Genomic DNA, 25,271 nt, shown 5'->3' with positions numbered 1-25,271 from the left:
GTTGTCACAGTTGCTCTTTGCTGATGACACTGTGCTCTTGGGAGATTCTGAAGAGAAGTTGCAGAGATTGGTGGATGAATTTGGTAGGGTGTGCAAAAGAAGAAAATTGAAAGTGAATACAGGAAAGAGTAAGGTTATGAGGATAACAAAAAGATTAGGTGATGAAAGATTGGATATCAGATTGGAGGGAGAGAGTATGGAGGAGGTGAATGTATTCAGATATTTGGGAGTGGACGTGTCAGCGGATGGGTCTATGAAAGATGAGGTGAATCATAGAATTGATGAGGGGAAAAGGGTGAGTGGTGCACTTAGGAGTCTGTGGAGACAAAGAACTTTGTCCTTGGAGGCAAAGAGGGGAATGTATGAGAGTATAGTTTTACCAACGCTCTTATATGGGTGTGAAGCATGGGTGATGAATGTTGCAGCAAGGAGAAGGCTGGAGGCAGTGGAGATGTCATGTCTGAGAGCAATGTGTGGTGTGAATATAATGCAGAGAATTCGTAGTTTGGAAGTTAGGAGGAGGAGGTGCGGGATTACCAAAACTGTTGTCCAGAGGGCTGAGGAAGGGTTGTTGAGGTGGTTCGGACATGTGGAGAGAATGGAGCGAAACAGAATAACTTCAAGAGTGTATCAGTCTGTAGTGGAAGGAAGGCGGGGTAGGGGTCGGCCTAGGAAAGGTTGGAGGGAGGGGGTAAATGAGGTTTTGTGTGCGAGGGGCTTGGACTTCCAGCAGGCATGCGTGAGTGTGTTTGATAGGAGTGAATGGAGACAAATGGTTTTTAATACTTGACGTGCTGTTGGAGTGTGAGCAAAGTAACATTTATGAAGGGGTTCAGGGAAACCGGCAGGCCGGACTTGAGTCCTGGAGATGGGAAGTACAGTGCCTGCACTCTGAAGGAGGGGTGTTAATGTTGCAGTTTAAAGACTGTAGTGTAAAGCACCCTTCTGGCAAGACAGTGATGGAGTGAATGATGGTGAAAGTTTTTCTTTTTCGGGCCACCCTGCCTTGGTGGGAATCGGCCAGTGTGATAAAAAAAAAAATGGTGCAAGAAGATGGTTGACACAAACCCACTACCATTATAGTATGCTCCTTGCTTAGCAATGAATTTGTTTACCGTCGTGGTCCTAGGAACAGAACTCTGTTAAGTGAGGAGAGGCTGTATTGTATACAACAAGCAATCGTATTAAAATCAACAAGAAGCTATGGCTCTGTATTAGTGTTGTGTATTTTTTTATCGCTGGTTATTTTTAATAAATATGGTTATATTTTGGATGAAAACAGGTTTACATTTACTTGTGTGTGTGTGTGTGTGTATGCATTTTGTGTTTTTGTTTGTTGAGAGAGGGGGGGGGGGTGAGTGTGTGTGAGAGAGAGAGAGAGAGAGAGAGTGGAAGGAAAAGAGAGACAAAGGAAGTAAGATGTGTGTGTATATAAGAACATAAGAAAGAAGGAACACTGCAGCAGGTCTACTGACCCATGCGAAGCGGGTCCATGTCCCCACCCCCCGGATAATCCCACCAAGGCAGAGTGACCTAGAAAAGAAACACTTTCACCCGCATTCCTCCTATCACTATCCTGCCAGAGGCACGCACATACAACATTTCCGATGTCCCTCCAAACAGCAGTTATCCCAAACCCCTCCTTTAGAGTGCAGGCACTATACCTCCAACCTCCAGGACTCAAGTCTGGCTAACCAGTTTCCCTGAATCCCTTTATAAATGTTGCTAACACTCCAAAGCATGTCATAAAAATCACGTAACTCTTCACTCCTGCCTAACACTCAAATGCTTGCTAGATGTCAAAGCTCCTCACACACACAACCTCTTTTACCTCCTCCAACCTTTCCTAGGATGATCTTTACCCCACCTTCCCTCCTAATGATTTATATGCCCTCCAAATCATCGCCCCCCCCCCCTCTTCATACTCTCTAAATGTCCAGACCACTTCAACAACCCCTTTTCAACACTGCATATAATACCTTTAGTGACCCTGCACCTTCCTAATGCATCCTCACCTCACTTAGTGACGTACTCAATTACCGACGCCTCAGACTTACGACAGGCTCTCTGACCAGTGCTCATGCCTAAATAATGTGTATTAGAACTGATTTCCTCTATATTGTTTATAACAGTATACAGTACACTACTGTATAAAATTTTAAGTGGGGAGAGGCTGTATTTACACAATACATTGCATTCAGACCCGACATCATTGCCTCCAGCTGCTGCAATATTCACAACCCATGTTTTGCACCCATATAAGAGCAATGGTATCAGTATGTTCTAATACTTTTCCCTTTTTGCCTCCATGGTTAACATTCTTTATCTCCGCAGATGCCTCATTGCCCCCCCAGTCACTGTTTGTCAGTTCTGTAGTTGACCTTGTCTTTCATGACCCATCTGGTGATAAGTCCACTCCCAAATATTTGAACATATTCACTCCCTCCTTCCAGTTGATACCCAATCTTTCATTACCGACATTTTTTGTTACCCTTCATCACCTTGCTCTCTCCTGTGTTCACTTGCAATTTCCTGCATTTTACTTACTCTCCCAGATTCATCCACCAGCGTTTGCATCTTCACTTCAGAATGCCCTAAAACCATCGAATGAAAGAGTATATTTTTTCTGAATACAATAAAACAAAAATGAGTGGAATCTGATATAAATTTAAAATGTGATGGTGTGTCAGAGTTTGTGAGAAAATGATCGGTCATGGCAACGGTGTAAATGCATCAGCGATATTTACATTCTACAATTTATTAACACCAGTATACGATGTTTTTCTGTTTTTATAATTGCTTTTAAGGTTTAAAACTATGTACACTATTGTGATATTAGATGTTAAAGGTGTTTTAGCACTCCAAACATGAGGCAATAACTTAGCCCAACATTGCTCCACTTGTAATGTATGGTATACTTTTTTTTTTTTTGTAATAAAGTTGGTAGAATTACCGACAATATGTAAAGTAAAAGGACACAAGTGCAACTAATGTGACATTTTATTGTGGCAACGTTTCGCTCTCCAGGAGCTTTATCAAGCCGTTACAGACAATACATGGACACAGAGGGTATATAAAGGCTCAGAGTGAGGTGCAATACTAGTGAGGTACCATTTCGATGTTCACTAGTGGTAGTAGTAGTAGTGACAAAAGTAATACAATATGGTAGAGCAATTAATTCGTACATGAGTAAAAGGATATAAAAGCTATTACTTTTATATCCTTTTACTCATGTATGAATTAATTGCTCTACCATATTGTATTACTTTTGTCACTAATACTACTACTACTACCACTAGTGAACATCGAAATGGTACCTCACTAGTATTGCACCTCACTCTGAGCCTTTATATACCCTCTGTGTCCATGTATTGTTTGTAACGGCTTGATAAAGCTCCTGGAGAGCGAAACGTTGCCACAATAAAATGTCACATTAGTTGCACTTGTGTCCTTTTACTTTACATACTTTTTTTTATTGCTATTTTGGTCTAACACTATGTATAAGGAATAATTGGAATATTTCAGTTGTTTCAGAGCGTAATATTCAACACATGAAAATGTCACATTGTTTAAGTAAATGTACTTAGTGTGCTTTGTGGCTGAATTCTGCTGTTAGTATCTTGAATCTGTCATAAATCTCAAAATGAATTAGTCATCTTTGTGCCACTTCCACACACTGTTTGCTGGAAGGGAAACTGATGGTGGAACAACAGCTCCTGGTTTCATTGTTGACTTTAGCATGTTAGGTGTACTAGTATGTTGGACACAGTCATCACTTATGTAGTTAATCATAATATTCTGTAAGAACCCCCAGCCTTAGATTTTTTCAAATGTATGAATAGATTGAAGAAAACCCAAAGAGTTGTGCTAATATCAAAAATATTGGCAGGTGGCAGATTTGAGGGTATGAATATTTAAGCTATTTAAAATGGAGCAGCAGTGGTTGACTATACAGTGGTCCCTGGTATAAACCTTGGTAATAAATACCGACAAGTTGGTTTAGAAAGACACGTAAGCAAACACTATGACATACTTATTAGAAAACGTTTCAGTCCTGGGACCTTGATCACTTCAAATAAATATGTCCATAATCCGTTCCTGGAAGTGGGACTATTATCGAAATGGACGATTTTCGAATCAATTTTCCCCATAAATAATGTAAATCCAATTAATTCGTTCCAGACACCCAGAAGTATCAACAACAATTTTTTTTTTTTACCTAAAAGATAGATTTACATGCGCAAAAGAATGAACATTCAACATGACAGTTACCTTTATTGAAGGCTGTTGTTGATGAATGGAAGACAGGGAGGAGGAGAGAGGGAAGAGAGGTTATTTGGAAGGGGAATCCCCCTCCATAAGGACTCTAGGGCACTAATAAAATGTATAAATGAACATTGGTAATAGGGGTGGTTGATGAGTGGAACGGTAGGGTGATCAAAGCTAAAACATTGGGTAGTTTCAAATTTATGTTGGATAAATACATGACCTTCTACCACCAAAGAAAGCTTCTAGTGCCAGCCCTTTGGTAAAGAATGTGAGAAACACATAATTTATGAAAAAGTTTGTAGAAAAATACAAAGATGGTGGTGGTAGAGTGGAAGTAGTTGTGATAGTGGTTGATGAACATAAGAAAGGAGGATCACTGCAGCAGGCCTGTTGGCCCATGCTCTGCAGGTCCTTTACAATTCAGCCCACTAACGAAACATTTTCCCAACCCAGTCCTCAATGCTACCCAAGAAATAAGCTTTGATAACTCTATCCACTCATTTGGGACTTGCAAATGAGTGGATAGAGTTATCAGAGCTTATTTCTTGGGTAGCATTGAGGACTGGGTTGGGAAAATGTTTCGTTAATGGGATGAATTGTAAAGGACCTGCCGAGCATGGGCCAGCAGGCTTGCTGCAGTGATCCTCCTTTCTTATGTTCTTATGTTCATCAACCACTATCACAACTGCATCCACTCTACCACCACCATCTTTGTATTTTTCTACAAACTTTTTCATAAATTATGTGTTTCTCACATTCTTTACCAAAGGGCTGGCACTAGAAGCTTTCTTTGCAGCCATGGTAGCTTATTTAGCACTTGCAAGCACTAAAATCAATGGAATATTATGAAATATTTCGTAGGAGCATGTGAGGGGACCGTCACTCACTGGTAAACAATGGCACACTGGCTGGGAAGGCAGGCCCAGGCGGCTCAGAGCGTGAGTACCCATCCCGGATGAAGGACGATTAGCGAGTTAACGGACCATTTGCGAGCCAATATTTAGACGAAAAAACAGGACTTTCCGAAATTGACGACTTTCAGGCCGGACGATTATTGAGGGACCACTGTATAGCAAAAGTTAAAAACTTTCTTTAAAAATGCATTTTATTAATTTTGAGCATGATAGATTTTTCAACTCAGAATAGGTTTTTTCTTTAAAGGTCAGTATGGTAACTAGATTCTCAATCCATCTAAACTGGTACAGGTCCTCAATCACAAATCCGGCATCATTGGGACCTGTAGTGTGCCGGATTACTGAGTTTGCCGAATTACAGAGTGGTTAGGTTAGAATACACTTAATAAAATTAACTAACTTGACTTACACAGTTCATTGAACATCGGCAAAAATCGAACATTTCCGCTACTTTGAGCTCAATTTCAGGGTACTTTTCGTCATGAAAGCAATCAAAATCATGTCTATTTCTGTAATATACACCTACCATCCGACTTACGACCAAGTTCGGTTCCGAGAAACCGGTCGTAAGTCGAAATGGACGTAAGTCGAACTTTACTACTGAATATCAACATGACATTATTGTAATGACTTTATTTTATTGTTTTATTTTGGTATTTCATGTTTTACTTTACTTTTTATGCTGTTAGTACAGTGGACCCCCGCATAACGATCACCTCCGAATGCGACCAATTATGTAAGTGTATTTATGTAAGTGCGTTTGTACGTGTATGTTTGGGGGTCTGAAATGGACTAATCTACTTCACAATATTCCTTATGGGAACAAATTCGGTCAGTACTGGCACCTGAACATACTTCTGGAGTGAAAAAATATCGTTAACCGGGGGTCCACTGTATTGTATTTTATACTGTAAGGTTTAGGATAAACACTGTGTACAACACAAATAGTTGTTTATTTCCCAGAAATTTGGCATAAAAAACACGGTCGTAAGTCGAGCAGGTCGTAAGTCGGATGATAGGTGTATCTTCCATTCTATCAAATGAGTCCAAAAAATGAGAATGCAACCATAAAAACCATACGAAAATATACTGCAAAGAGGCGGCTAATGGCTGAGAAGTGAACTCCCTTATTTATCGTCCGTCATTTTTATTTTTGTTGTACGTTAAGAAGCATCTTTCCATCATACATTGCTCAAGTTTCAATGAGATAGCCCAACAAACAACCGAGAAAAAAAAAATATTTACCAAAAATCATATATGGCAAGCCCAAGCCAGGTACTGGAAGTAAGTCACTTTGACTTTTTTGGGTTATCCTAGGTTCTCTATACATACACTGCTATGTATGATAATCTATGTAACTGTATTTGTGTATACCTGAATAAACTTATTTACTTCTAGTCTCTCAACTGAGTACAAGAAACCGCCCATTCACTTATTTCAACTACCCAGTAAAGTGGTTAGAAATTGGCAATTTGGCCAATTTCACACAAATTTCAACAGATGCCAATTTCAAAATAGGGTCCAGAATAAACAATGCAGACATTCCTGGCACTAAAATAACATTTTCTCTGTTCATTAGTCACGGCTACAGGCCCCTCTTATATTACTCTTGCTTACCATTTGGAATTTTTATTCACCAAAAAAAATAGATGATTTACTGTTATGCAGACTACTGCATTATTGTAATAATTGTATAAATAATGTCAATCCATTCTTGACTCCATACTGGAATTTAGACTGGCAGGTGGACAGGTATTGGACGGTGACGTCATTTGTTTACTCTTGAGCTTCGCTAAAGAATAGAACATTTTCACTACTGTGAGCGCAATTTCAAGGTACTTTTCATCATGAAAGCAATCAAAATCATATCTATTTCTGTAATATATCTTTCATTCTATCAAATGAGACCGAAAAAATGAGAATATAACCATAACAACCATACAAAAATATACCGCTAATGGCTGAGAAGTGAACTCCGCTATTTATGGTCTGATTTCTTTCATTTTTGCTGTACGTGAAGAAGTATCTTTCCATCATACATTGCCCAAGTTTGAATAAGATAACCCAACAAACAACTGAGAAAATAATAATATTTTTTTATTTTTTTATTATCACACTGGCCGATTCCCACCAAGGCAGGGTGGCCCGAAAAAGAAAAACTTTCACCATCATTCACTCCATCACTGTCTTGCCAGAAGGGTGCTTTACACTACAGTTTTTAAACTGCAACATTAACACCCCTCCAGAGTGCAGGCACTGTACTTCCCATCTCCAGGACTCAAGTCCGGCCTGCCGGTTTCCCTGAACCCCTTCGTAAATGTTACTTTGCTCACACTCCAACAGCATGTCAAGTATTAAAAACCATTTGTCTCCATTCACTCCCATCAAACACGCTCACGCATGCCTGCTGGAAGTCCAAGCCCCTCGCACACAAAACCTCCTTTACCCCCTCCCTCCAACCTTTCCTAGGCCGACCCCTACCCCGCCTTCCTTCCACTACAGACTGATATACTCTTGAAGTCATTCTGTTTCGCTCCATTCTCTCTACATGCCCGAACCACCTCAACAACCCTTCCTCAGCCCTCTGGACAACAGTTTTGGTAATCCCGCACCTCCTCCTAACTTCCAAACTACGAATTCTCTGCATTATATTCACACCACACATTGCCCTCAGACATGACATCTCCACTGCCTCCAGCCTTCTCCTCACTGCAACATTCATCACCCATGCTTCACACCCATATAAGAGCGTTGGTAAAACTATACAGTGGACTCCCGCATACCGCACACATCACATACCGTACAATCCGCATACCGCTCGCTTTTTTCGCAAAAATTTTGCCTCGCATACCGCCCAAAAACCCGCTCATCGCTCTTCGTCCGAGACGCGTCCAATGTGCGGCCTGAGCCATGCTCACATGTTCCGCCGGTGGCATTGTTTACCAGCCAGCCTCCGCGGTAACATCCAAGCATACAATCGGAACATTTCGTATTATTACAGTGTTTTTGGTGATTTTTTCTGGAAAATAAGTGACCATGGGCCCCAAGAAAGCTTCTAGTGCCAACCCTACAGCAATAAGGGTGAGAATTACTATAGAGATGAAGAAAAAGATCATTGATAAGTATGAAAGTGGAGTGCGTGTCTCCGAGCAGGCCAGGTTGTATAATAAACCCCAATCAACCATCGCTACTATTGGTGGTACAGCTGTTGCTGCTGCTGTACCACCATCAGGTGCTGCTGCACTGTCAGCTGCTGCTGCACTGTCAGCTGCTGCTGCACTGTCAGCTGCTGCTGCTGTTGTACCACCGTCACCTGTTGCTGCTGCTGTAGCATCGTCTGCTGCTGCTGTAGCATCGTCTGCTGCTGCTGTAGCATCGTCTGCTGCTGCTGTAGCATCGTCTGCTGCTGCTGTAACATCGTCTGCTGCTGCTGTAGCATCGTCTGCTGCTGCTGTAGCATCGTCTGCTGCTGCTGTAGCATCATCTGTTGCTGCTGTACCACCGTCAGCTGCTGCTGCTGCTGCTGTAGCACCGTTGTTGGTGTGGCTTATTGAGAATACCAAGAAACAATTAACCCCAGAGGATTTGCCACCCAGAATAACCCAAAAAAGTCAGTGTCATCGAAGACTGTCTAACTTATTTCCATTGGGGTCCTTAATCTTGTCTCCCAGGATGCAACCCACACCAGTCGACTAACACCCAGGTGAACAGGGAAAAATGCCTGGAACTAGTGCTCATATTGGTGAATTTAAAGCCAGCAAAGGTTGGTTTGAGAGATTTAAGAATCGTAGTGGCATACACAGTGTGATAAGGCCTGTTCTGGAAGAAAATGCCAAACAGGACCTACAGTACTCAGGAGGAAAAGGCACTCCCAGGACACAGTGTCTCATCAGTCATTGCTGCATCTTCAAAAAGGTAAGTGTCATTTATTCTTCATTTAGTAGAGTAGTACATGCACAATATATATTGTGCATGTACTACTCTACTATTGTGCATGTATCCTTCTCTTTGTGTGTAGGAAAATGTATATTTCATGTGGTAAAAAATTTTTTTTCATACTTTTGGGTGTCTTGCACAGATTAATTTGATTTCCATTATTTCTTATGGGGAAAATTCATTTGCATACCGAACATTTCACATAACAATCAGCCCTCTTGCACGGATTAAAGTCGCTATGCGGGGGTCCACTGTACTAATAATAATAATATAATAATTATTTACTACACGTACATGTACAAGGTATACAGGCCTAGCTGACATCAGTGACATAATACTGTATAGAAAGGCACATGTTATGCTTAGTATTTCAAGAAAATTAGGTCAGTGTTCCAGGATAACACCCACACTAGTCGACTAACACCCAGGTACCCATTTACTGATGGGTAAACATAGACAACAGGTGTAAAGAAACACGCCTAATGTTTCTACCCTGGCTGGGAATCGAATATTTACCAAAAATCATATATGACTAACCCAAGCCAGGTACTAAAACTAAGCCACGTTGACTTTTTTGGGGTTATCCTAGGTTCTCTACACACATGCTGTTGTGTGTGACAATCTATAGAGAGAAAATAAACCATACCCCGGCCGGGATTGAACCCGCGGTCATAGAGTCTCAAAACTCCAGCCCGTCGCGCTAGCCACTAGACCAGCCAGCCACAATAAGATTCATCCAACTAGGTATATTTCTACACCATAGGAAAGTTAGCACAGGCACCTCTGTGACCACAAATGCAAGTTTTTACAGACGAATCTCCAGCTAGCGTGGCCGTGGCGAACTCTAGCTCAAGTCCCTTCACTGCCGTCAACATGACTTAAGAAATCGTAATGACACGATTGCAAATAAACCATACCCCCGGCCGGGATTGAACCCGCGGTCATAGAGTCTCAAAACTCCAGCCCGTCGCGCTAGCCACTAGACCAGCCAGCCACAATAAGATTCATCCAACTAGGTATATTTCTACACCATAGGAAAGTTAGCACAGGCACCTCTGTGACCACAAATGCAAGTTTTTACAGACGAATCTCCAGCTAGCGTGGCCGTGGCGAACTCTAGCTCAAGTCCCTTCACTGCCGTCAACATGACTTAAGAAATCGTAATGACACGATTGCAAATAAACCATACCCCCGGCCGGGATTGAACCCGCGGTCATAGAGTCTCAAAACTCCAGCCCGTCGCGCTAGCCACTAGACCAGCCAGCCACAATAAGATTCATCCAACTAGGTATATTTCTACACCATAGGAAAGTTAGCACAGGCACCTCTGTGACCACAAATGCAAGTTGGATGAATCTTATTGTGGCTGGCTGGTCTAGTGGCTAGCGCGACGGGCTGGAGTTTTGAGACTCTATGACCGCGGGTTCAATCCCGGCCGGGGATATGGTTTATTTGCAATCGTGTCATTACGATTTCTTAACTCATGTTGACTGCAGTGAAGGGACTTGAGCTAGAGTTCGCCACGGCCACGCTAGCTGGAGATTCGTCTGTAAAAACTTGCATTTGTGGTCACAGAGGTGCCTGTGCTAACTTTCCTATGGTGTAGAAATATACCTAGTTGGATGAATCTTATTGTGGCTGGCTGGTCTAGTGGCTAGCGCGACGGGCTGGAGTTTTGAGACTCTATGACCGCGGGTTCAATCCCGGCCGGGGGTATGGTTTATTTGCAATCGTGTCATTACGATTTCTTAAGTCACGAGAGAAAATAACTTTTTTGTTTCATGTTTATGGTGGAGTACGAGTGTGTATCATAGTTAGCCCTGTGCTATACTCCGTTTTCTCTAATATAAGCCCCCGAGACAAGGATAGGAGAATGGTATTTGTTTACCATATCCTCTTCGTAACTCTGTCGAACTGCTCGGTGTTATGCCAAATATTATTCATTCTGGAGTATTTAACATGTTTTATGTTATTTATGTTGTTTATTATGTCATATTAGATCAATTGTGATAGGCAAATAAGCTGTAGTGTTATTAGCGTAATAATAAAGCATATTCTCCTGCTTCATGAGACAGAGTTCATGACAACCGACAGTGGCTTCAAAGCCACCTTATGTTTAATGGATAATGTACTGTGTAGGTGCTTTACATAATGAGAAGCATTTCTTTTATTCATTGGAACCATGACTAGGGCTAAAAGTAAGCAGGTTAAAAAGGTAAATGGAGAAAAAGAAATTGGAATGACTTATGCAGCAAGTAGTGCCACCAAACAGTACCAGCAAGTTGGTGTGGCGACCCTGGAAATTTGAAATTATGCTAGCCAAAATTAGTGCCGAATAACTGAAGGAACCGAATAACTGATTGCCGGATTTGTGATGGCGGACCTGTATAATTTTTCTGCTGCTTTTGAGTTTGCCATACTATTACTGTGATAATAAAAAATTTGTTATGTGTGTACAGTAGGGCCCCGCTTTACGGCGTTCCACTAATACGGCGATGTCAAATTATGACCAAAATTTATGTGGCAAGTGGTCTTTCAAATACTGCACACCCCACCCAGTTTGTTTACATTTTCCGTGAACAAATTTATTATGTCTGGAAACTTTCCAAAATTTCAAGTATTTTACCTCTTCAAGGGGGGCTCCTTGGCGTGGTGAAGAGGCTCTTGGTCTGAGGAATTGGACCTGTCGGTCTCCTTCCTCAGACCGAACCTAATTACCCCCAATCCCCCCTTCCCTATCCCATCCTCCCCTTTTCCCTTTCCTCCTCCCCCTCCCCACACCTCCCTTTTGGCCTTTGGGATTTTTCCCACAGGCGCACTAGTTCCTAGGTAGGGGAAAGGGTACCGGGATCCATCCCATTCCGTTGAGGTTCTTGGCAGTGGCGTAGTTTGCCGTGGAATCTGGATCGCCTGGGGATGTCCCGATCCCTCTCCTGTATCCCGGAGAGTGGCTTTGGGTGTCTTTCGGGCGACGGGTGTATCTCTGGAAGCCACCTTTCGGATTCCGGGGGTGGTGGCCGAAGGAGGTATGCTTTGTGGCGGATAACCGGCCGCCCTCTCTTTTGTCCACCGAGGTAGCTCGGCAGATGTGAGGTTGCTATTCCGGATTGCTGGTTTACTGGCATGATGGGTAGGGTATGGCACGGGCTCCATGCTGCATCTACGCTACTTGGAGTGCTGAGTTCCTCTTGGGCGCAGAGGGAGATTTCTGGCCCTTTCATTCCTCCTAGGAACTATCCCTCCCCAGTCCCCCCCCCTTTTTTTTTTTCTTTTTTTTTTTTCTTTTTTTTTTTTCTTAAAAACAAAAAGAAAGACGTAACCTAACTGTGGAGAACCCAATCCATGAACCTGGTACCCCCGGGCCCCTTCTTGATACAGCACCCCGTTCTGGCCCCGCCTCGTCTTTGGACCGCTCTTCGGACACTCCTCATGCCTCTGTACCTCTTGCCGTTGCTGTTTCCTCACCCGCTTCAGGTACTGAGGTCTCGACTGACTCCTTCGATTTATCTGACCTCCGCTCTCTTTTGACTATGCTTCCGGCCTCGCCCTCTATGGTGCGGCAATTTTCGAATCGCTGACCCATTCCACGTCGGACCAACTCTGGTCCCACGCCTAAACGCCAACAACAATTACCTGCTGATGATGCTTCTCCACCTTATCGTTCTTCTCAGAAAAGATCGATACATCCTGCACTCCCTTTCCACGCTCGGTTTCAGACTGCACAGTGGACTAAATTCTTCACTTTACGACCGACTTCCTCTATCGCCTATCTTTCCGACCACAGTATTGGCAAGGCTCTCATACGCCATGTTGGTAAAGATATTTCTTTTCGTGCTCTTCAGAGCGGTACGCGCATCATCACGGTACAGAATGCTACCCAAGCTCATGATCTTTCTCTTCTTTCCCATGTAGATACTGTTCCTGTCACTATTGAAAAACATCATTCCCTCAATTCTTGTAGTGGTACCGTCATTCTGCCCCATACCATAGTTCAACAAAATTTCCAGACATGTGGCAATGACATTCTTGAACAGTTGGAACTCCAAGATCTCCCAATCCTCAAGGTAGACACTTATGTTCTTCCTGCCCGCGGGCGGAGACGATACCCTAGCAATGTGGCTCGTTTAACTTTTGACAGCCGTGAACTCCCATCCTCAGTTTATGTAGCAGGACATCGGTTACAAGTTCGAAAGGTGATCCCTACACCGCAATCTGGCGATTTGGCCATCCAACGAAATATTGCAGATCCATAGCCGAATGCCCAGTCTGTGGTGCCGATGACCATTCTAATACGTCTTGCAATCGACCTCCCTCTTGCCTTAATTGTCATGAGGCTCACCCTTCTTACTCTCGCCGTTGCCAAGTTACTTAAATGAGCGGGAAATTCGTTACCTCAAAGAGGCAGAAGGTCTACCTTATGCCATGGCAGTTTCTCATCTCCGCCTCCAAGGGAGACTACCTCGTGTTTCTTATTCCTGTGTTTCAAAACGTCCCCCCACTTCTGGGGTCCCATCTTCTGCAACCTCCTCTGTGGTTACCTCTCCCATAGTCACTCCTGTATCTAATTCTTTTGCTGTCCTAGGCTCAGACGTCCCTACTTCAACGCCTCAGTCTGTTCTCGCTTTGTGTTCTCCCTCACAAGCCTCAATATCGACGAGACCTCGTACGATACCTCCTCCCAATCATCCCTCTACTTCTCAGAAGTCAAAAAAAGGTCCTTTAACCCCTCCTTCCCTTCTTCTACCTCCTCATTTTACCTCCCCTGTCTCTGTACCGGGTTCTTCCCCTCTCACTGGCTCTGTTACAAGTGCAGAGGTTCACCCTCCTCCTCGTACTATACCTACCTACCTCTGTTCCCTCCCAAGTTTCTTCCTTTTCTGCCACCTCCCAGGTTTCTGCCTCTTCTGTCCCCTTCCACGCTTCTTCTCCAGTTCCCTCCACCCTTTCGCTTCCCCCTACCTTGGTACAGTCCATTACAGTTCCAATCTTTACTCATCCTCCCCCTACCATCTCCAATATTGTCTCCCATACAACGTCTCTGAATTCCGAAACATTTGAAGCAATCTCTGAATATATTGTAGAGACCAAACCATCAATGGACACTGATCCACCCTCTGTTCCTTCTCTCTCCTCTCCTCCATCTGCGCAACTCATTTCTTCACAGCGCACCGTTCCTTCTCTGTTTGAACGTTTTCCGCTACTTCCGCATGTGGACTTTTCTAACTCCTCTAGTCCGTAGGAACCCTTACCTGCGTATTTCAAGTATCTTTATCGTGGCCTATTTACAGTGGAATATATGCGGCCTCAGGGGTAATCGGGGTGAGCTTCAGATGTTACTCTCCCAGTTTTCCCCTGTTGGTGTTTGCTTACAGGAACCAAAATTACACTCTACTGTTATCTCGCCCATCTCAGGCTATAATTTATTGTATTCTTCAGATCCTTTTCCTGATGGGACCTTTAATGAAAGTGCCCTTCTTCTACGCACTGATATTCCGTACCATCAGCTATTTGTTCGTACTTCGCTGCATCACACAGCAGCCCATATCCACTTGCATAGGTGGTATACGCTCTGTTCTTTATATCTCTCTCCTTCTCAGGCATTATCTATTCCGGATATTGCCTTTCTTGTTTCGTCATTACCACCACCGATTCTGTTACTTGGCGATTTTAATGCCCATCATTTCCTCTGGGGGGTCTCACTGTGATTCCCATGGCATTCAGTTAGAGGCTTTTCTTGCCACACACCCCCTCCATGTTTTAAATACAGGTACTCACACCCATTTTGATCCTCGGACTCGCACTCTCTCTTGCATCAATCTCTCAGTCTGCTCTTCCTCCGCCGCATTAGACTTCACCTGGTCTGTTCTCCCGGATTTACACGACAGCGATCATTTCCCAATCATTCTTACTTCCCCTTCATATTCACCACCTCTTCGTATCCCACGCTGGCAATTTGATCAGGCAAATTGGAGCCTTTACTCACAACTAACTGTTTTTAGTGATGTTCCTTCTTCGTCCTCCATTGATGAGCTTTTACACCGCTTCTCGTCCTCTGTTTTAACCGCAGCTTCTCATTCTATACCCCAAACTTCGGGCAGGCATTCTCAGAAATGCGTGCCTTGGTGGTCTCCTGCTTGTGCTCGTGCAGTACGTTTGAAACGCGCTGCAAGGGGCAGGTACCGGTACAATAGAACCACGGAGAGACTTGATTTTAAGCAGAAGCGTGCAATCGCTCGCCGTGTCATCCGTGACGCTAAACGCACTTGCTGGTGAGATTATGTCTCCACCATCACCTCTGCTTCCTCTATGAGTGCAGTCTGGAAAAAAGTACGAAAACTGAGTGGTAAATATTCTCCTGACCCGGCTCCTGTTCTGCGGGTTGCCGGTGTTGATATAGCAAACCCACTAGATGTTGGCAATGAAATTGGCAATCATCTGGTCCGTATTTCTCAGGGGCTCCATCTATGCCCCTCGTTTCTTTCCTCAAAGTCTGCCAGAGAGTTAGCACCCTTGGACTTTTCTTCTCTCAGAGAAGAACAGTATAATGTGCCTTTTACACTTCAAGAACTGGAGGCAACACTCTCAGCTTGCCTATCATCGGCAGCTGGGCCCGACGACATTCATATTCGTATGCTACAACATTTACATCAGTCAGCCCTTGCAGTCCTATTACGCTTTTTCAATCTTATTTGGTCACAAGGAGTTCTTCCACAGCTGTGGAAATCTGCCAGTGTTCTCCCTTTCCGCAAACCAGGCACTACCGGACATGAAGCCTCCCACTATCATCCCATTGCTCTTAACAGTGCAGTTTGCAAAGTGATGGAACGCCTGGTAAATAGACGTTTAGTGTGGTATTTAGAGACTCACAACAGTCTCTCCACTCGTCAATATGGCTTTCGTAAGGGACGTTCTACCATAGACCCCTTACTACGCTTGGATACGTATGTTCGTAATGCCTTTGCGAATAACCACTCAGTTATTGCCATATTTTTTGACCTTGAGAAGGCATATGACACAACTTGGAGGTATAATATTTTGGCCCAAGCCCACTCCTTAGGCCTCCGAGGCAATCTACATCCTTCCTTAAGAACTTTTTAACTGATAGACATTTCCATGTTCGGGTTAATAATGTGCTGTCCCCGAACTTTATCCAAGCTGAAGGTGTCCCCCAGGGATGTGTTATGAGCACAACACTTTTTCTCCTTGCTATTAATGATTTGGCCTCTAGTCTTCCATCAAATATTTGGTCATCACTCTATGTTGATGACTTCGCTATTGCCTGTGCAGGCACCGACTGTCACCTCATTACAGTTTCTCTCCAGCATGTGGTCGACCGTGTTTCCAATTGGGCCAGCACTAAAACCCACCAAATTACTTTCACTAGACGCTCTGTCATCTCCGATCATCCTTTGTATCTCTATGGCTCCCGTATCCCTGAACGTGATAGTCAAGTTTCTGGGCCTCCTCTTTGACCGTAGGTTATCCTGGAAACCTCACATTACCTCTCTGAAGGGAACTTGTCACAGCCGGTGAACCTTCTTAAAACCCTTGCTCATCTTTCATGGGGAGCTGATCGTCGAACCCTCCTTCGCCAACATTCCACCCTCATTTTATCGAAACTTGACTATGGTGACCAGATCTGTTCAGTGGCATCTCCTGCTACTCTCTCTAGCCTTAACCCCATTCATCACCAAGGATTACGTTTATGCCTTGGTGCTTTTCGCTCTTCCCCTGTTGAGAGCCTCTATGCAGAAGCGAACATTCCATCCTTATCTGATCGCCGTGATGCCCATTGCCTTCGCTACTATGTGTGCTCTCATGATCTCCGCAATCCTTCCATTTATAGAATGGTCACTGATATTAGTAGACATTCTTTATTTGTTCGCCGCCCGTGTTTACTCCGTCCCTTCTCTCTTCGCCTTCATTCACTCTTTTCTTTTCAATTACCACCTTTCTATGTTCATGTAGCATCTCACTTTTCCCTACCCCCCTGGGAAGTTCCAGCTGTTCGAGTCTGTTCTTTCTCTCTCCCTTGCTCGAAAGCCCAACTTTCTATGGTCGCTTCCCGCTCTCTTTTTCTTGACCACTTCCACTTTCATTCTCATGCCATTGCTGTGTACACAGATGGCTCTAAGTCTTCTGACGGCGTAGGATTCACAGCAGTGTTTCCGGACAGCGTCGTACGAGGGCATTTACTATCTTCGGCTAGTATTTTTACTGCTGAATTGTATGCCATCCTTGCAGCACTTATCCGTATTGCATCTATGCCTGTGTCATCGTTTGTAGTTGTCTCAGACTCCCTTAGTGCTTTACAGGCTATACAGAAATTTGATACACCTCACCCCTTAGTCCTCCGTATCTAACTTTGGCTATGCCGCATCTTTACCAAGCATAAAGATATTGTTTTTTGTTGGGTCCCTGGTCATGTTGACGTACAGGGCAATGAACAAGTGGACACTGCTGCGTGGTCAGCAGTACATGACCTACCAGTTTCATATAGAGGTATTCCATTTACGGACTATTTTGCTGTAATATCTTCCCACCTTCACACCCGTTGGCAACAACGTTGGTCTACTCTGCTCGGTAACAAACTTCAATCAATTAAACCAAGTACATATAGGTTACTGGCCGTCTTCTTATCACCATTGTCGAGGTTGGGAGACTACTCTCTCCCGTCTTCGCATTGGCCATACTCGTCTTACTCATGGATATCTCATGGAGAGGCGCCCTGCTCCTCTGTGAGAATTGCCAGGCTCCATTATCAGTCAGCCACATTCTGTTAGACTGCTCGCTTTATCAACGAGCACGCAGAATTTACCTCCGTCGTCGTCTTCACTCCGCTGCTCTCTCTTTACCTTCCCGTCTTGCTGATGGACCCACCTTTCATCCGGACTCTCTCATTGACTTTTTGACAACAACTGACTGACTTCACAAATTCTGATACCTTCAGCCCTTTCTACCTCAATCTCTTGCTACCCTCTACCCCCATACTATCCCCTGCCCCGCTGTTTTCTGTAACCTACTGATCATCCCTCCTCCCTTCTGCCGCCCAATACCCTCACTTCCTTCCCTACCCTGCAGCGCTGTATAGCCCTTGTGGCTTAGCGCTTCTTTTTGATTATAATAATAATCAAGTATTTTACAGTTTGAACAATAAAATGGTATAAAATACCGACAGGTTGTTTAGGTAAGACACATATGCAACAGTTAGGTTTCTTTATTTCGAAACGTTTCGCCTTCACAGTAGGCTTCTTCAGTCAACTTTGCTGTACTCGACTGAAGAAGCCTATTTTACAGTTATTACATATTTTATATGTACAGTGGTCCCTCAATAATCGTCCGGCCTGAAAGTCATCCATTTCGGAAATAGTCCTGTTTTTTCGTCAAAATATTGGCTCGCAAATGGTCCGGTAACTCGCTAATAGTCCTTCGTCCTGGACGCGTACTCACGCTCTGAGCCGCCTCGGCCTTTCCTTCCCAGCCAGTGTGCCATTGTTTACCAGTGAGTGACGGTCCCCTCACATGCTCCTACGAAATATTTCATAATATTCCATTGATTTTAGTGCTTGCAAGTGCTAAATAAGCTACCATGGCTCCAAATAAAGCTTCTAGTGCCAGCCCTTTGGTAAAGAATGTGAGAAACACATAATTTATGAAAAAGTTTGTAGAAAAATACAAAGATGGTGGTGGTAGAGTGGATGCAGTTGATAGTGGTTGATGAACATAAAGGAGGATCACTGCAGCAGGCCTGTTGGCCCATGCTTGGCAGGTCCTTTACAATTCATCCCACTAACGAAACATTTTCCCAACCCAGTTCTCAATGCTACCCGAGAAATAAGCTCTGATAACTCTATCCACTCATTTGCAAGTCCCAAATGAGTGGATAGAGTTATCAGAGCTTATTTCTTGGGTAGCATTGAGGACTGGGTTGGGAAAATGTTTCGTTAGTGGGATGAAATGTAAAGGACCTGCCGAGCATGGGCCAACAGGCCTACTGCAGTGATCCTCCTTTCTTATGTTCTTATGTTCATCAACCACTATCGCAACTGCTTCCACTCTACCACCACCATCTTTACATTTTTCTACAATCTTTTTTCATAAATTATGTGTTTCTCACATTCTTTACCAAAGGCTGGCACTAGAAGCTTTCTTTGGTGGTAGTGATGGTGGTAGAAGGTAGTAGTGATGGTGGTAACAGTTGTAATAGTGGTAGAAGGTCGTAGTGATGGTGGTAGAGGGTTCCTTCTTTAGTGATTCAGCGATTCTACCAACTCCTCCAATGTTGTTGGAGTTATATAGGGCTACAAAAACCACCACCGCCTCACCACCATTATGGACGGCTTACACTCAGTGGCCCTTATATACCCAACAACAACACAACACAACACCTCTCGTGACATACGTAATGACTTATTTTATTCATTCTACAGTATATTCCATGTTTCTATGTTATTAATATTGTTTATGTCATATTAGTTGAATTCTGATAGATAAATAAGCCATAGAGTTGATATTAGTGTCATATTCTCCAACAATAAACTTGCCATCCCTCCCTCACACAAACAAATAGCCAATAAGAACATAACAATGGAAGAACACTGCAGGTCTACTGGCCCATACAAGGCAGGTCCTTATCAAAATGACCTCTCTCCAAAGCTACCCAAGAATTTACTCCCGTACCCAATGACACAAATCAAACTCAGCTCCTCCAACTTATATATTTGTCCAATCTCTTCTTGAAGCTACCCAAGGTCCTAGCCTCGATCACCCTACTGGTAAGTGTGATGTTAAATAAGAACTTAAGAAAGTAGGAACACTGGAACAGGCCTGCTGGCCCATACTAGGCTGGTCCTTCACAAATCCAACCCACTAACAGAACAAATGCTACCCAAGCAATAAACTCAGGTGCAAGTCCGACTCAAATCCAACCCCTTTCACTCGTGTATTTATCCAACCTAAATTTGAAATTACCCAAGCCATAGCTTTTAGAACATTGGAAAGGAGGAACACTGCAATAAGCTTCTTGGCCCATACTAGGCCAGTCCTTCACAAATCCAACCCACTAACAGAACAAATGCTACCCAAGCAATAAGCTCAGGTGCAAGTCCGACTCAAATCCAACCCCTCTCACTCGTGTATTTATCCAACCTAAATTTGAAACTACCCAATGCTTTAGCTTCAATCACCCTACTAGGCAGACAGTTCCACTCATCAACTACCCCTATTACCAATGTTCATTTATACATTTTATTAGTGCCCTAGAGTCCTTATGGAGGGGGATTCCCCTTCCAAATAACCTCTCTATCCTCTCTCCTCCTCCCTGTCTTCCATTCGTCAACAACAGCCTTCAATAAAGGTAACTGTCATGTTGAATGTTCATTCTTTTGTGCATGTAAATCTATCTTTTAGGTAAAAAAAAAAATTGTTGTTGATACTTCTGGGTGTCTGGAACGAATTAATTGGATTTACATTATTTCTTATGGGGAAAATTGATTCGAAAATCGTCCATTTCGATAATAGTCCCACTTCCAGGAACGGATTATGGACGATTATTGAGGGACCACTGTACTCGGATAATTATACTTATGTGTACCTATACCCAAATATACTTACACACTGTGCTGGTGTGCAGGTACACATAAAAATCGCTAAGAGTCTCTACTCATGACGCCAATAGTACGTAATAATCATCACTCTTGGGCACATTAAATGTCTTTATTTAACATTAATATATACATTTTCATTAATCCATCTATGATATTTTCCTCAAAATTATATAAGAAACACGTTACATAGTATATAAACATGATACATACACTCACAGAATAAAAATTGACGTAAATATGAGATTTGTTTACAAAGCAGCTGTGTAGGTAGTGTCGGAAGAATTACGTTTTCTCTAGTCAAACACTAGGGGATACCTGTAGAAAAATATTCCTTTCATATGCCTTCACTCTATATATAGCAATTCATGGCCCTTATGGGTTTAGCACTTTTTTATCATGATGATATCATCATCATCAATCACTCTAAAAATGGTGTTGCATGAGAATGGGTGTATCGCTGTTTGTTTATTCTGTACTAACTTGCGCAACTTGTACATAATCTAAGAGTATTTGTATTGTGAGGTAATTATTATTATAAAAAAAATATTGTGAGGTAAAAGTTTTACAAACTCTTACAAACGTACGTGAATGAACTAAAAGCAGACACACATTAATACGCATTTATTTCGCCTGACAAAGTGATCGCCCACTACCTGTTCAGTTTGTGTTCTTACATTGTCTGAACTCTGTATCTCGTTCTATCTCTCTCGTTTACTCTTTCGTTAACTAGTTGGCTCTCATTGACAATGGCGTCTAAGCTTAGCTGTGATAAAAAGAGGAGTCGTAAGCCTCTTGCTTTAAGTGCCAAGTTAGAGAATGGTGGTGTGCCATTCTGATTTTATTCAATAAACACCCTGCCACTTACCTCTCACACATTAATATTAACCCTTTGAGGGTCGCCAAAATTTAAAAAAAAAAATAATAATTTTTTCTTATGAAAAGATAGAATCTTTTCCCGATCATAATGACACCAACAGTATGAAATTTGATGGAAAACTTAGGGAATTATGCTCTCGCGAAGTCAGCGGTCTCAACTGTTTTTATGCATCGGCGATTTTGCCCACTTTGAGCCCTATTTTCGGTCAATTGCAGTGTACTAGTCGACAAAAATCATAACTATGTATTTCGCTAGAACTCCGCTTTTTCTATCGAATGAATACAAGAAACCACCCATTTACCGATTTCAACTATCCAATACAGTGGTCAGAATTTAGCAATTTGGCCAATTTCACACAAATTTCAAGATTCCAATTTCCAAATAGGGTCCAGAATAAACAAGAAAGACATTCCTGGCACTAAAATAACATTTCTTCTGTTCATTAGTCACATCCCCATGCCCCTCTTACATTTCTCTTGCTTTCCATTTTGAATTTTTATTCTCACAAAAAATAGAAGATTTGCTCTTATGCAGACTACTGTATTAGTGTAGAAATGGTATAAATAATACCAGCGCACTTGTGAAGGAATATTAGATTCACCAGTTGACATGTATTGGACGCGTGGCATGATTTGTTTACTTTTGAACTTTGGCAAAAATCGAACATTTCTGCTACTTTGAGCTCAATTTCAAGGTGTTTTTCATTGTGAAACCAATCAAAATCATCTCAATTTCTGTAATATGTCTTCTATAAAATAAGACCAGGAAAACTAGAATACAACCATAAATACCATACGAAAATACAGTGCAAAATCGCTGTTTTAAACCAAAAACACGGTCATTTTTTTTTTCCCTGCATTACGCGCTGTGTGCTGCGAGATTTTTTTTTATACTGTGCACACTGACCACATAGACCCATTCTTTCATATGTAGGCCTACCAGCTTTCTCTCGCTAGATTTGAGGGCGCTAGAATTTAGGCATACTAGTACGTCAAAAACCCTGGTGCGTAAGCCGTACTAGTACGTCAGAAACCCTGAAAGGGTTAAGAGAAGTGATGTAAATTGTAGTAATCTTCACAAGCCTTTAATACTTTGGTTACTGGTCACCCTTATTTGAAAATGGTATGTATATTGCAAGTCCTTCTAATTACATTTAATAGAAGAAATGCATATTTTAAGAAATACTACAAAAAGTATAACATTTGCCAGCACATTTATAATGTTTGAACTTTCCTGTTTCAGGATACTTTTTCTACGTGCTCAGAAGAGAGAACTTGAAGAAATGAAGGCACAGAATTCCTTCATGAGTGACACATAGTGTTGGCCTGCCTGTGATAGCTGCCTGGGACAGTTGTCTGGACATAGACATGCCTGGGAATATTTATAAAGTGTTATATTTTCTTAATCATGTTCTGGATGTGTGAACATTGGTAAAATCCAAAGTGCAGGGTGTGGCAGTGTTGTGAGGCCCCATTTCTGGGTTGTGTTGGCTGTGAGTAACTTCAAGCCATAAGCACAACAAACGGGTGCAGGATATGCGCTGTCACAGGCCTTGGTGACTGCTGGCTCCACACAGGATTCACCTGCTACCTGCCGTCCTGTGTTTGGACTGGCCTATCCTCGGCTCTCCTCCACCGATGTCCCCAATGTCATCTATGTTTCTCTGTGATGAATGACACAACTAAACACCTCCGAAGGCTGAGCCTTTATTGAACAGCTCTGCCATGTCACAATGTAATACCTGCTATGCCAGAGGCTGGCACTGTATCACACTCCCTGGGGTCTTGAGATTCACTTCTTTGAGCAACATCTATCCCATTCCCTTCATCACACATTGTTTCTTCTCTGCTGGCTGACTCAAGCCCACATGGATACCTGGAAGTCTTGGCAGAGCTCTCCAGCCCATTAGGTTTGAAAAATTGTTGTATTTATTGCTTTACACATTTCACAACAGTACACTTGTGAGCCACTTTTCATACCAGCTTGTTACTACTGGAAGGAAATCACCAGTTAATATTGCCATCTGTATTTCACTGTAAAATAGGTTGGAAGTGTTTATTGGTGTTCCTAATCCAGTAGTTGTGGTACACATTTCATTGCCTATTTGCTATCAGTAGATCCTGGAGAGCATAGTTGAATTTCTTTACTGCTTTCCATAATCAGTTATCCAAGTGTAAGTCCTGTGAATGTGCATTTTGTGTTCTTGGTGACTGTCATTAGGTCCCCAGGGTTGGATTTGAGGCAGTCTCGAGCATTTCAATGCTAAAAATTTAATGTTATTTAAGTCATTGTTTTGCTGGCCAATCTGCATCTCAAGTCATTATAATTCCAACTGGGCTGTGAAAAATTTATTTGTCATGATCTTAACCAGTTGTTGATATTTAGGCTTCAGAAGTGATGTATTAAAAGGTTAAATTTGAGAGGAAAAAGGTTATTGAAAATTTAGTTAAAAGTTTTTGGTCATGTTATGGGTTTGGTAGTCATCTTTAAATAATGGAAAAGCAACAGCTCTTTTCTCTTATCATTTTATTATTTTCTTAGACCTATTCAAGTACTTTCTGCCATCAAATCTTCATATCCTTTGTTTTAATTATGACATACATTTTAAAGACATTAGACTGTCATTAGATAGGGTATCCTGTTTGTCAGTCCCATCATGCAGTTTATGATTATAGTGGAATCAGTAACCTGTTAATTTGATGTAACATTTATGTATTCATCTTCTGATTGTCAAACGTGTGTTTCTCTGAGCTTGAAAATAATCGGTGTTGGATGCAATGGTCAAGTCTGTTGGGAGGCTTCAGCCACCTCAATTGTTCCTCAAAAAGAATAAACCTCAAAAACTAAGGGCCAAAGTTTTTTAAGCGTGGGAGTAATTGTATTGTCCACATTTTGTATCCACTGTACACAAGTTTCAAAGTTTTCGTGGCTGCCTTTAAAGTTTTGTTTTAGATGTGACTTCTAGTGGGCTGAATTCAACTGAAGAGAAATTGAAGGTATAGATGAAAGCTCAACATGATCATTGGCTAATTGTATGACCCTGTGTATAACTAAAAAAAAAAAAAAAAGGTTAAAAAGGACTTCCAATTGGTTTACCAAATGACTTAGTTGAACAAAATCTCCCAGTCACCATCGGTAGGTTACCGAGTTTATAATGGTGCTAAATTAGGATGGTTTTTGGGTGTGTTCAGTGAACTCTGTGATGTGAGCTATTTCAGGGCAAAAGTTTATTGTATCATATCTGTTTTGTTTTTTGTGTTTTTGAAAATCTCTAGTCTGAAAAATATATTAAGAGTTTGATTCTTGCATTGCAGTTTTTCCATTATGTACAACACCTTCAAATAGAGATGCTTAAGAGGTACATTTTATGCATAATGGGTGAATCATGAATGTGATAAGTGATAGGGTAAGATGTACTATTTTAAGTGCACAGCCAAATTAGTTGAATTTCTAGAAATATCGTAAATTATTTCAAAAAGTTGTGTATGAATAATTCACATGTGCATTTATGTACCTTGGCATTTCCTAAATGCATTGCTGTGTGCAGTAGTGACAAATCTTTTGAACTGTGCCTGGCTTAAATCAGAAGTTACTTTAGTTATTTAATTTTTTTTATTTAGTACAATTGTCCTAATGTTTTTTTATACTTGCCAGGCTCAGTTCAAAATT

General features: G+C 42.2%; 1 protein-coding gene across 2 annotated transcripts in view; it reads left to right on the top strand.

The window, feature by feature from the left end:
* wcy (WW domain-containing adapter protein with coiled-coil wacky) overlaps window positions 1–24,725 on the top strand; it is a 235,902-nt gene extending 211,177 nt beyond the window's left edge. For both annotated transcript variants that reach the window (XM_070088011.1, XM_070088012.1), the window contains one exon: window positions 22,845–24,725. In XM_070088011.1, the coding sequence (XP_069944112.1) occupies window positions 22,845–22,920 (76 nt within the window). In that variant the 3' untranslated portion in view covers window positions 22,921–24,725. The remainder of the gene's footprint in view (window positions 1–22,844) is intronic.
* The last annotated feature ends 546 nt before the right edge of the window (window positions 24,726–25,271 follow it).

This window comes from Cherax quadricarinatus, chromosome 23 (assembly GCF_038502225.1).
Source record: "Cherax quadricarinatus isolate ZL_2023a chromosome 23, ASM3850222v1, whole genome shotgun sequence".
In the NCBI taxonomy this organism is placed as follows: Eukaryota; Metazoa; Arthropoda; class Malacostraca; order Decapoda; family Parastacidae; genus Cherax; species Cherax quadricarinatus.
The sequence above is the reverse complement of the archived record's forward strand: the minus strand, read 5'-3'. Positions and strand labels throughout refer to the sequence as shown.